This window comes from Mustela erminea, chromosome 11, assembly GCF_009829155.1.
Source record: "Mustela erminea isolate mMusErm1 chromosome 11, mMusErm1.Pri, whole genome shotgun sequence".
Lineage (NCBI taxonomy): Eukaryota > Metazoa > Chordata > Mammalia > Carnivora > Mustelidae > Mustela > Mustela erminea.
This window is the reverse complement of record NC_045624.1, coordinates 65,394,994-65,407,878: the sequence shown is the minus strand read 5'-3', so window position 1 is coordinate 65,407,878 and position 12,885 is coordinate 65,394,994. Positions and strand designations below refer to the sequence as shown.

Sequence of the window (12,885 nt, the reverse complement as noted above, 5' to 3'; positions counted from 1 at the left end):
ATTTGACACACAGAGAGATCACAAGTAGGCAGAGAGGCAGGCAGAGAGAGAGAGGGAAGCAGGCTCCCTGCTGAGCAGAGAGCCCATTGCGGGATTCGATCCCAGGACCCTGAGATCATGACCTGTGCTGAAGGCAGAGGCTTAACCCACTGAGCCACCAGGCGCCCAGTATGTCCATTTTTAAGGGTGTATTTTTATAGTTGTGTTGAACATCAGTATCTTTTTCTTTAGGTTATTGTATGTGTTAGGCTTTTGAATGTTCGGGAAGGGTGTGATAATGTCCTCCTTTCCCATTGTCACCAAAAAAACAAAGCAAAACAAAAAAAAAACAAAAACAAGACAGTAAAGAGAACTAAACAAGTAAGATTATACTAATTTAATGATGAGCTTTTGGTGGAAAAGAAGCCATGAAGTTCAAATTCCCTATTGAACTGCTGTCAAGGGATGTAACTTTGCTAAAATCCATCTCATCTTCCACTCTGATCAGGACAGGGGAGAAAATAGGGTATCAGCTAGATTAGAGGAAAAGGGGATCTATTTAATTTTTTTCTCCCTGTTATCTTTTGTGTTTCTTTAAGAATATCAACACATAGAGGCCGTTCCTTGTACCTTGTCCCCTTGTGAGACTAATAGAAGGCAGGTCCAATGAACCTGTTACCTGAGCTATAAGATTTCAATTAGAAGCATGGACCATTAGACAGAAGGAATGTGATCAATCATCTCTTCCCCTCCTCATATCTCCAGTGAGGGCACTAAGTTGAGCTAGATCAAAACGTAGTAAGACAGAGAGCCTAATGGTAATGAGCTCCGACTCGGGTACAGCTGGGTTGAATCCCTGCTCTGCCACTTACCAAATCATGTGTCCTTGGGCGAGTTACTCAACCTCTCTGTATCTCAGTTTCTTACCTATAAATTAGGGATAATGGTGGTACCTGCCTCATAGGATTATTGCAGTGATCAGATGTGCTCGGGTGATTTTACTTTTGTCATCTCCTGTAATATTACCACAATCTTATGAGTAGGGGACAGTGTCGTTATTTTAAGAAAGGGGAATCTGAGGGTGTTGAAAATGAAGTAACTTTCCTAAATTCTTTGGAGTCCAACAGTGATCTTCTGTAGGAACCTCCTACAACTACTGGCTACTCTTGCAGGAAGAATAGCCTTATGCAGGCATTCAGCTGTGAAAGGTCCGGGTGTGTGGAGAACAGTCAGAAACTGTGTGGTTAGAACACAGGGGTGAAGGGTGGGGAGCAGAAAGCAGCGAGAGGAGAGAGGTTGAATGGTCGCTGTTTCATAAGGGGCCTTGTAGGCCTTCTGAAGAGAAATGACAGACCAAGCACAGATCTTTGTTAGCTAAAAGACATGACCAGCTTTATCTTTAAAGGCCACACGCAGGTGGAACTACAGAACTGGAGACAGCAGAAGGACAAGATAAGGTGCTATTTAAATAGTCTGGTCCTGTAGTCTCCAAACTTATTTATCACGTGTTCTTTTAGCAATGTTGAATCTGTTCAGATATTTCTAAGTTATGTATGTATTTAATTCAGTCCACAAACTAAATATGTACTAGCGAAGCAAACTTTCTTATTTCTAAAGAGAGAAAGTAAGCATATATGTAAGTGTTCTAATATTCCTGCATGTCAGCAGATTGTTTTGTGCCCTGAGTTGGGAAACCACAGGTGCAGGGCAGAGCGAGACTGGGGTCTGCAGAGGACTTGGAGGACAGGGACTGAAGAGGAGTCAGCAGCGCCTGGTGGCTGGCTGATCGAAGGATGAGGTACGGGAGGGGAAAGGCCAGGTTCTAACAGAGTTCTAGTTTGGAAGATGCAGAAGGTGATTAACCACCATTAATTAGGCACTGAGTATCAAAGAAGGAATAGGCTTTAAGGAGAAAATAGTGGTAAGTCTAAGATTCTATGTTGGTTTCTGCCCAAAGACATTATAATTCCATTTTTCTTTAGCAAGAAGGGGGTGGGCAGAGTAAATACTGAGTTTTACCTAATACAGTAAGACAACATTTAAAGCATTTTGCTTTGCCTTCTATTTTGCACATAGTTAAGTGCTCAGTAAATATTTAAGTGAACATTTAAAATTACAGTGAAATTTTTATTATAAGTGTTTATTTTTCCCCGTTAGCACACAGTTTAATATGAACAGTGTATTTTAGCTTTCTGAAAACTGACATCCTGGAAATATTTCCATTTAGAAAGCTCAAGAGTATAAAAACTAAGATTGTATCAGAATGATTTTCCTAAGAATCTCAATTACTTTTATTTTTTTAAAGATTTTTTATTTTTTTATTTGAGAGGGGAGAGGTCAGAGGGAGAAACAGACTCCCCGCCGAGCTGGGAGCCCTATGGGGACTCGATCCCAGGACTCCAGGATCATGACCTGAGCCGAAGGTAGTTGCTTAACCAAATGAGCCACCCAGGTGCCCTTTTTTCTTTTTTTTTTTTAAGATTTTTTTAGAGAATCTTAATTACATCTAAAGCTATAAAATATTCTGTATAATCTGAAATTTACTTTCAGTGTAACTATTGTGATTTATATTTAAAAGAGGCAGGATTTTAGTCTATAAATTGGTTTGAGGACTGTGTTCAATAAACTATTTTGCTTTCATTTTTAACTGCCATGTCAGATAGGCAAATTCAGTGTGACCAGTTAGCATATCAACAACTCTAGGTCCCACTTCAAGTCAATAATTATAAGCCCTGTTCTGCATATCAGGATTGTTTGTGGAAAAAAGTTTGCACTTACTGTGATACACAAAAATAAAGGAGCAGCTGTGATTTGTGTGCTTAATTTACAAATTGTTAATTCAGTAAATACTTAAGGAACAGTAAGTGATTAAAACACCTCCCCCCATATGACAATTATTTGATTAATGGAACCAAACATTTGGAATGTAAGTTAAGCCCAGTATTCAAAACACAGTCTTACTTGAAGCAGAGTTCAAAAATGTAAGGACCTTACCTTCTTTATTGAATGCTGGTCTAAGGGAGATACTAGCTACAGCTGATGTCTTGTTTTATTAAAATCCTGTAACCTTCTCTTAAAGGTTGACTTTGAAATTTTAGAGACACCTTAGAGACTACTTGTAAAAGCCAAATTTTCTCCTTACTTGTTTCCAATTTGGTCTTGGAGTTAACTGAACGCATTTTCAATGCAGTTGGCAATAACAACAGGTTCCAGAATTTGTTGCCAAGGAATGCTATACAGTTTTGTGTTCTCTCCTGATTACATTAGGTTGTCGAACCACACTGCAGCTGATAATTTCATTTCCTGAAGCAAAAGAAGTAATTTTAATACTAGAGTAGTAATTATCTAGGTCCTATTTTTAGTCAGTCATACTTCTAATCTAACTCTATTGGCTACCTTTTCATTATGCTTCTCATCTGTCATTGAGTATAGTTTTGGTGGAACTCTGCTCTCACTTACCAGACTCTTACTCCACTGTGAAGATAGAATAAGAAGGACGTTCTCCTGGTTAGATCTTTGTAGAAGAATCTAGAGTCCGCTTTAGACATTGATTTGAATTTCAGGATAATAGAGGATGACATTATGAACTGGCAGAATCTATGCTGGGCAGTCTCAACGGGGGAATCTGGTAGTCCACGTGTTCCCCTGCCTCCCTACCAGACACCAAATCTTACCTTTATACACCTGAATAGAAGTAGAATGCGTGGATCTTTTAAAAATAACTTTCTTATTCCTCTCTTCTGCTGAGAAAAAGTAGAATAGGTGCTTAATTTCTGGATGGTTCACCATTTTAAATTAGCAAACTAGGAACAACATGTGCTTGCTTCTGTTAAAGTCATATTTATTGAGAGTTCACTATGTTTCAGGCATCGTCTTGATTCTTTTATACATGTTTTTCATAGCTACGTATCAGTAGTTCCATTTTGTAGATCAAAAAAGGAATCAGACTTTTCCTAGGTGTCAGGCCTGGTAGAAGTCAGGCAAGGCAGCCTGATTCCAAACCAGTGTTTTGACCTTTTCATGATTGGCTTTCAAATTTGACTCTGTTAAAAGCGTGTGGGGGTTTTACCAAAAAAAGTGGAGGAGGGGAGCACATGCTGGGGAGGAATCCCAGACTAATTAAATTAGAATATCTTAAAGATGAGGTCTGGACAGTGATATTTATTGGTATTTTTGAAACCTCTCCTAATGAGTCTAATGTGAAACCAGAGTTAAGAACTGCTGCTCTGTAATTGCATAGCTTGTTTTAGTACTAATTTTGCTTCATTTGATAAAGTGATCTGATAGTAAGAGACATCTAAAGACTTCAGGCTAGAATAGAACCATAGCAAAGATTTTACATACCTACCTGCAGAATGACTTAACTGAATAATATGATTTTTTATGCTGAAATTGTGGACCATATTTAATAGACCAGAAATAATGAAGGCCATATATAAGGAGAGATTCAGAAAACTATAAAAGTACATGTAGTTTAAAAAAAATACTGTTTCTCTGTGGAATTCCATTGTCTAAAACACCTCTAATTTTTTCAAGTTTTAACTCATCATGAGTTCAGAAATATTTGATAAGCTACTTGTATTTTAATGGTAAATATGGTACACATGTATAAGTATTAGCTATTATAACAGCCAATAAAATAGTTCCATACTCCTGATTTTCAGAGTTGGGTGATTCTTTAAAGAGATAGGTAAGACTATTATAAATACAGACAGACAGAATCATATTTGTTACATTTCATTTTATTAATTGACATTGGCTATGATGTTGTAGGAATATAAAGTAACATTTAATGTGAACTAAATGTCTAGTTATTTCCTACTAAGAGATAACAGAATGTGAAAATTTATCATGCTTGTGAACAAGAAGGATTGAATTAAGATTACTGTGAGACTTTTCATCTTGAAGTTCCTGAGCAGACATGCTTACCTCACATTTATGTTCTGTTACTGAACTCTTCATTAAACTCAACACAGAGGTTTGAATGAATCCGTTAAAGACTCCAAGTCTGAAATGGATAGAATAGTTGTTCCTGTGAGTTGTTTTTATTTATTTATTTATTATTTACTTTAGAGAGAGTGAGTGTGGGGGAGGGACAGGGAGAGTCTTAGGCAGACTCTGTTCTGAGCATGGAGCCCAATGAGGGGCTTGATATCACAACCCTGAGATCACAACCTGAGCTGAAACCAAGAATCAGACACTTAACTGACTGTACCACCTGGGTACCCCTATGTGTGATGTTGTTTTTAAATAATGCCACTTTGTAAACAAAAAAATAGGACCCTTGTTGGGACCCTTAAAAATGCCACAGGATTTTAGTTAGGAGTGGTAATTCCTTTAGTTTTCTAGAAGCTCAGAAAGGCATTTGTGTTCAAAGTTATACAACTAGTGACAGAGCTGAAACCACAGACAGGGTGTCTCCATTTTCTCTTCCTCTTTGCTTTCTACCAGATTGCATACTCACCTGAGGAAAAAACTCCAGATTGAACAAATCTGTTGGTTTCAATTTTTTTTTTCCCAAGCTTTGTCATTCCAGACCACCAGACATTCAAATAAATGTTAGATATATATATTCTCAACAACAAAACCCAACTTTTAAAAAAAAATTTTTTTAATTTTTTAATAAACATATATTATTAGCCCCAGGGGTACAGGTCTTTGAATCACCAGGTTTACATACTTCACAGCACTCACTATAGCACATACCCTCCCAAATGTCCATGACCCCAACACCCCTCCCCCCGGACACCCTCAGTTTGTTTTGTGACATTAAGAGTCTCTTTTGAAAACCCAACTTTTTTCATTGAAGAGGCAAAGAGATATAATAGTACTGAATATTATCTTTCTAAGATAGCAGTATATTTATTGTTTAATATTAAACAGCCCCCCATCCCCCCAAAAAGAACAAGAATGTTTAAGTGGGTAAAATTTTAAAAATATAAGTCTCTGTGGGGTGCCTGGGTGGCTCAGTGGATTAAGCCGCTGCCTTCGGCTCAGGTCGTGATCTCAGGGTCCTGGGATCGAGTCCCGCATCGGGCTCTCTGCTCAGCAGGGAGCCTGCTTCTCCTCTGTCTCTGCCTGCTGCTCTGCCTACTTGTGATCTCTCTCTCTGTGTCAAATAAATAAATAAAATCTTTAAAAATACATATATATAAGCCTCTGAAATTAGAAAAAATTTAGGAAGAAACACTATTTGATTTATTGTAGATGTTAATAAGAAGACAGTTTTGTAGACTGTCCAACTCACATCTAGTTTTCAGTCCTGGAAGAGTCCCTTGAAGCCATTACTGCAGGAGAGAAATCCTGCAGTCAGCTTGGTGATGTCGTACAGAAGGAGAGCCCAGGAAACTGGCCAAGATGACTTTTCTGACATGCTGATGGGGAGAGTCCTTGACCACTGACACGGTCACACTGCCGCTCAAAGCCCAAAAAAGCTTGTCATAGCTGTCGAGCCCACGACTTCAGGCCAGTTGTGCCCTTCCTGGGTTCTGCTGTCACCAACAGGAAGCTCCCCAGAGGCGTCACACATCTTCTCTCCTTTGCCTTGCATTGCCTCTATGGGCCTTTTTGCTGCTTGGACGGGAAAGCGGGGTCAGGCTTTATTACAACGAGCTCAAGGCCTTGTTCTCACCACTTTTTGACTGTGGACCAGTCTTTTCCATCTGGCCTCACTCAAGTAGAGAACAGCAAACTCAGACTCTAGCCAGGTTAGTTATGTTGTGCAACCACCTACGAGAGAAAATTTATATTCTTCCTGCTGCCTCGCATTTGTGTAAGTAATGTAAGATGAATGTTAAAAAATTTTAAGAAAATCCTTAAATCTGAATGGCACGTGAAAAAACCAAACTTAATTCTAAGACCCAGTTTCTTCCAAAGGTCTGTAGGAACATCTGTAACAGTAGTGACAGAGAAACTGTGGTTTTTTAGGTTTCACAGTGGTGTGGCCTTTTGTAGATAGTGATTTCCCAGAGTTATTGCCATATTTAAACCTAAGCACGCATCTCCATTCCCAAGACTAACATAGATGCTCTTTGAATCATTCACCAAATACACTAAGTGCGCCTCAAGAGTCTACTTTCTAAGCATGTATTATAGTTCATTAATGATGATAAAAACATCGCTATTATTCAGATTCTGAATATTGTGCTGTGTTCTGTAGCCTAAACTAAAGCAACTCATCAAAATTGTGACAAACATAATTATGATGCCAATGCCAGCTTTCAGAAATATACGTAAAAATCATACATCTCAACAGAATGTGAGCTTAGTATTTTAGCAGTGGGGATTGGTTTGCATTAAGTCAGAATTTGTTTAAATGGGACTATTCTATTTATACAGGTATGTTACTGACTTTACAGCTTGGCATCTTACAAAGATAATGACACATTTTGGTGGATTTGAATTTCCAAAATCCTTTGCCAGGTAGGAAAGGGAGAAATTACATATAGGTTTTATGGCCTTTCATGAATAGACCATTTTCTTTTTTTGGTCAAAAATGTGAAGAAAACATATTAGGTAGAGATGCTTTTAGATTTCTCATGCTTTGAGTTGCAAAAATACAAACTGCTGGAAAAAGTCTTTTATATAAGACCTTTTAAAGGAGAAATTCTGAGCAAATTCTGTTTTCATAGTGGGCTAAGGGAAAAAGACATTATGTGTTGTAAACTTGTTTTTTCCCTGCATACATTTATTTGTGGTGTTTAAGAAAAGTAATGTTTCTGCTAGGAACATTTGTAATGAAGATTATTCCACATGCTAAAATTTTTAATTAAATTGGTTGGACAGTGAGAAAACAGAGTACCCTGTATTATAATCTCTTATAATTCTCTCGCATGATTTATACATATTATCCCATTCATTTACATTTTGAAATACATACCGCTGTATTTGTTTTGCAGATTATAGTTCTACTTTATTCAAAATGCAATTTCTGACCAAAATAACGCCCTTTTATGTTCCGTGGTATGGCAGATTACTGTTGCATCGAAGCTTATATTTCTAAGAAATGTACTACGTGAGGCTGTTAGTAATAGCTGTGCAATAAAGGAAGTTCTGTGGTGGAAGCAGAGGGGCCGTAGTGGATAAACTGGGCAAAAGGCTGCTTGTTTGGAAATCAAACTTAATTTAAAAGAGCTTTCAATCACTAGTTAATATAACTGCTTTAAATTTACAGACAGTGGGAGTAGCTCACCGTTACCCAAGTACGCTTCATCTCCCAAACCAAACAACAGCTACATGTTCAAACGGGAGCCCCCAGAGGGATGTGAGCGAGTGAAGGTCTTTGAGGAACTGGCGTAAGTAATGTCTTTTCTATCAGCTGGGATCTGCAAAGCTGTAAAGCTTTTTACTGAGACCAGTTGATTACAGATGAATCAACTACTCCATCCAGCTGATAATGCGTTTTTTAAAACCAAATTATGAAAAGAGAATTGAATAGGCAGAAGGGATCTTAGTGGAGAATTGGAGCCTACGTGTTGGAAATACATAAGCTAAATACAAAAAAGCTTGGAAACTTATCCCTACAACCTAAAAGGTCTATTTTTTAATCACTACGAATTATCCTTTCCAAAGCTCTACTAATTTGGATGGCTAACAGGAAGGTGTTCAGCGGCAAAGTTAGTATCTAAGATGGCTGGCCTTATGACAGGATCCCATAAGCCAGAAGGAAACTAACTTGTCTCCCTGTAGACACATCTAGCATGTGTATTCGTTTAATGTAGACATCTCATCCACAGATTTTTTTCTTTTTGAAATTTCATAAATTAGAAATTAAAGGAAAAGAGGTTCATGCTGTAAATACTTGGCAGACTAGCTCAGGGGGAAAAAAAAAAAAAAAAAAGACTGTGTGAGACTGTGTGGCTGTTGGACTCACTCATCCCTTTGTCCCAGTACAGGTGCCTGGGGAAGGCCGCTGTACTCTTGCAACCTGGAAGGGGACAGAGACCGGTCTTGCAGGAGTTGATGGCTTAGTTCCTGGGAATGGGAGGGGAGGAAAGTCTTGAGGACCCTGCTCTGTTGGGCTGACTTGCTCTTTGCGAAATTCCTGAAACTCTTTTTTTTTAACCCCCTGATTTGTTAGTAGAAGCTTGTATAGTGATGCAGAAAAAGGAGAAAGTGCTTAAAACCAAATATATGATTAGGTAATCCCTCTCCCATTATACTTTTCCTTAGCAGAAATGGTCATTCTAACGTGGCATAATCTTCAACTATAATGTAGGACGTTTTTCCATCTTCCTGAATGATTGAAAGCAAACTAATGATCTCGGAAAAAAATTGCCCAGTCCTTTTGAAATCCTTTCGTCTCAAATATCACTTGGTGCTGTGTACATCCGTAGTCTGCCAGCTGACTTGTGCTATGGAAGATGTTTACCCCTCTGTGTACACTTAACTCATTCCCCGCCATTCACATTGTAGCTGTCGTAGAGAACTCCAGCTAATTCAGAAAGCTTGGAAGCTTTTCGTGATTGTAAATGTCATTTTCTTTTACGGTTTTAGGTCTCGTCAGCCTATCTCAGCCCCTCTCTTTTCATGTCCTGACAAAAACAAGGTTAATTTCATCCCCACCGGATCAGCTTTCTGTCCTGTAAAACTTCTAGGCCCTCTCTTACCTGCCTCCGACCTGATGCTCAAGAACTCTCCTAATTCAGGCCAGAGCTCAGCCCTGGCCACTCTGACCGTCGAGCAGCTCTCCTCCCGGGTTTCCTTTACGTCTCTTTCCGACGACACCAGCTCGGTGGGCACCATGGAGGCCTCCGTCCAACAGCCATCCCAGCAGCAGCAGCTCCTGCAGGACCTGCAGGGCGAGGAGCACATCTCTGCTCAGAACTATGTGATCATCTAAAACCGAGGGGGAGCTGGCCTCTACCCTACCTTCACGGATTAGGAACTAGACCTCAGACAGCTTATCTGCATGGAGTGACAAACTTTCAGAACACCACCACCACCAACAGAATACTTATCAGCATCAGAAAGTATCTCTTAACACTGATCTTGGCAGGGACGGAACTCCTATTCAGCAGTTTTTGTGGAAAGCAGGACTGCTTGCAAAATGTGTGTGTCATTCAGCGTTTTAAGTGGAGACTATGCATTTCATAGTATGTTTGACAGATTAGTACTGTGTCCTGTGTTTTGTTCCAAATTCTTCAGTATAAATAAGCTCTATATCAAAAAGTTGCCTGTCTAAATAGAAAATGTCTTGCTGTGTTTTGTCCTATGGAAAATACTGTACTTCAGGATTATGTTTACAATTGATCCAGGTGTTCGTTTCTAACTTCTATAATACATACAATGCAAAAAAATAAATAAGTAAATGGCCACAACAGTTGCACAGTGCCCACCCTATGGCCTAGCTTCAGGTACTTCAGTTGAAGTCTAAACTCAGGTAACTTGGAATGTATATCATATTGGGATATTAAATATTTCACAGCTAAAAAGCTAAAGAGGGAACATCACTCTTTTGCCTTTCCTTATTTTATGCATTTCCCTTTCCTCATTACATTCCACATTCTTCGAATAAGAAGTGCATTCAACCCTAGGAGAACAATAATCCTGGACATGGGTGAACATGAGGAGAACCAGCAAATCTGTGGTGTCTGACATCACTTTTGTCGTGCGGTTACAAGTAAAACACAACTGTTGAATTCACTGTTTCAACATGTGTACATGTGGCTTTTTTTTTTTTTTTTTAAACAAATTCAGGTGTTGCTCAGTTCCTGACTGTTACAATGTTGCAAATGAAGTGTCTCTGGTACCAGGCTGTACATAAACATTCCAATTGTGTGTGTTGGAATTTAACAAGAAAGTCTAGGTTTAATTGCAAAAAAAAGTGAACTCTCACAAGGGATGGGTGAGATTTTTTTGTTTATATTGGCCAGCAAAGTCACAAAGTGCTGTTTTAGCTAAAGGCATTATTAATGTTCAGTTTCTCTCTCGGAAGTTCTTTAACTTGAGGGTTTACAAATGTCACACTTTTCGGTTCTTGGTTTCCTCCAGCAGTTGAGGTGCATGAGTTGCATTCATGTGGAGAGAGAATGTGTGGGTCTCAGAAGCAGTGCAGCACAGAAAGCTGGTTGTTTGGTGACTTAGAAAAGCAGTAGTTTGCAGCTGTCTCTTCAAGCCTCTCCTCACAGTATCATGGATGGTTCTGTTAGTATTTCAGATGTGCAAAGTAAAGCAAAAACCCAAGTAAATCGCCTTGCACTTGCAGACTCGACCTGAATTCTCAACGAAGTTGTGTGATGAGAGCCCTAGATAATCCCAGTTGGTCAGTGGAAGAGCCCAACTCTCAGACTTTGTTTCCTGCAGCACAAAGAGAGTCTCCAAAAGCAAAGGGAAGTTTTTGTATTTTTATTCCATTGCTTTTAGTTCAGTAAAGCATAGAGTTGTTTCATCTGTACCTACAGTATATGGCACTGTTTTCTTAAGAATTAGGGGAATAAGGTGCTTACAGTCACAGGAACGTTTCAGTTCCCTTCAGTCATTCCTTGGGGTTTCTTTGTTTTATTTTCTGAGGAGGTTGAAGAAGGAAGAGGTGATAGAGAAGAAAGCAACACCATTGATTTTTTTTTTTAAGAAATTATATATATATATATGTATATGTATATGTTTGCGTGTGTATGTATTCTGTGTATTATTTTGTCATGATCCCAATTATCTTCTTTCCACCAAAGTTTGCAGTAATATTCTCTCCTGAAGGTGCATTCTGGCTCCTTTAAAATTAGTCAGTGTTATATTGTAGGAGACTGTCATGGAAAAGGACTCAGTTTACTTTTGCCATTTTCACAGGGGAACCTTTTAAAACAATCTCTTCAGCAGCAGACACCTTTAACCCTAATAATCTCAGGCCTTGATGAAAATACTATATTTTGTAGATTATGGTTAAAGGGAGAAAATTATTAGTTCTGTAAGATAAATATGAGCTCCATTAACTTCTGATATCTGGTTTAGCATTACATAATGTGTTGATCTTAAGCTCTGCTTTTGTCCAAATATGATGCAATAGTGTATCAGTATCAATTTCTGAAAGATGGACTGAATGGTTTTTTGGTGATGAAATCTGATGTACGATATTTATAGTGACATGTGCTTTTTATTTTCTCATGAGAAACTAAATATTAATTGTGTTGTACATTTGTTCTTAGCATATATTAAAGTTTTGAACCAAATGTGCTAAAGCGTATGCTTTGCCACGTAAACTTCCCAGAAGTTGTTGAGCTCAAATGTATCCTACATCCAGCTGTAGAAATTTGTCAGAAATTGTTTAAATTTTGTATATAGTTGTACTGTTTAATTCTAGCCACTGCGCTGAACAGTATTGGAGTTACCATACAATATGGCTTTACACAAGGAAATGTGTGGCTTTTGTTTTGTATTTTTTCGGTATAGAAGTTCCTGTGTCTTATTTAAATAAAGTTATTAGTAAAACTGGAATAGTTCACATATATCTTTGGAAAGACTGGGTTGTTAGCATCTTACCTTGACAGAGAGGGACTCAGATCAGGTTGATGGCGACGGTATCCAGTGCTCACTGAATTCCTGACCTGCATCTCTGGCACTGGAGGGACTCTGACTGGATCAGATTTCCACAGTCTGATGTCTTCTGGACAGGTCATTTGCATACTTTCCATCACAAGGTAAGAAGCTGGATGACTAAAGCTCTGAGTCTTTGTACTGGTTTCCCAGCTGTGAGCCCCTTAAAGAGAGAAAACACTGTCCCCCACGTCTTTATTTTATAACCAGGAATTATTTATGGAAATAATTTGTTTAAATTCAGTGACATCACCTCAAAGGAAGTGTGGGGTATTCCCTGCAAAGGAAACTGGCAAAATTTTTAATTTTTTACTCTTCGTTTAGCTTTAGATTGGGAGAAGAGGGAGAAAACCTTAACAGAACAAAGGAGTGTTGATG

General features: G+C 38.6%; 1 protein-coding gene across 1 annotated transcript in view; it reads left to right on the top strand.

Annotated features, from left to right (window-relative positions):
- The window catches only part of GLCCI1 (glucocorticoid induced 1), a gene marked incomplete at its 5' end in the record, with an annotated part of 71,645 nt that extends 59,237 nt beyond the window's left edge, over nucleotides 1–12,408 (top strand). The window contains 2 exons of the mRNA XM_032304418.1: nucleotides 8,153–8,273; nucleotides 9,475–12,408. Coding sequence (XP_032160309.1) covers nucleotides 8,153–8,273; nucleotides 9,475–9,820 — 467 coding nt within the window. The remainder of the gene's footprint in view (nucleotides 1–8,152; nucleotides 8,274–9,474) is intronic.
- Nucleotides 12,409–12,885: the final 477 nt, after the last annotated feature.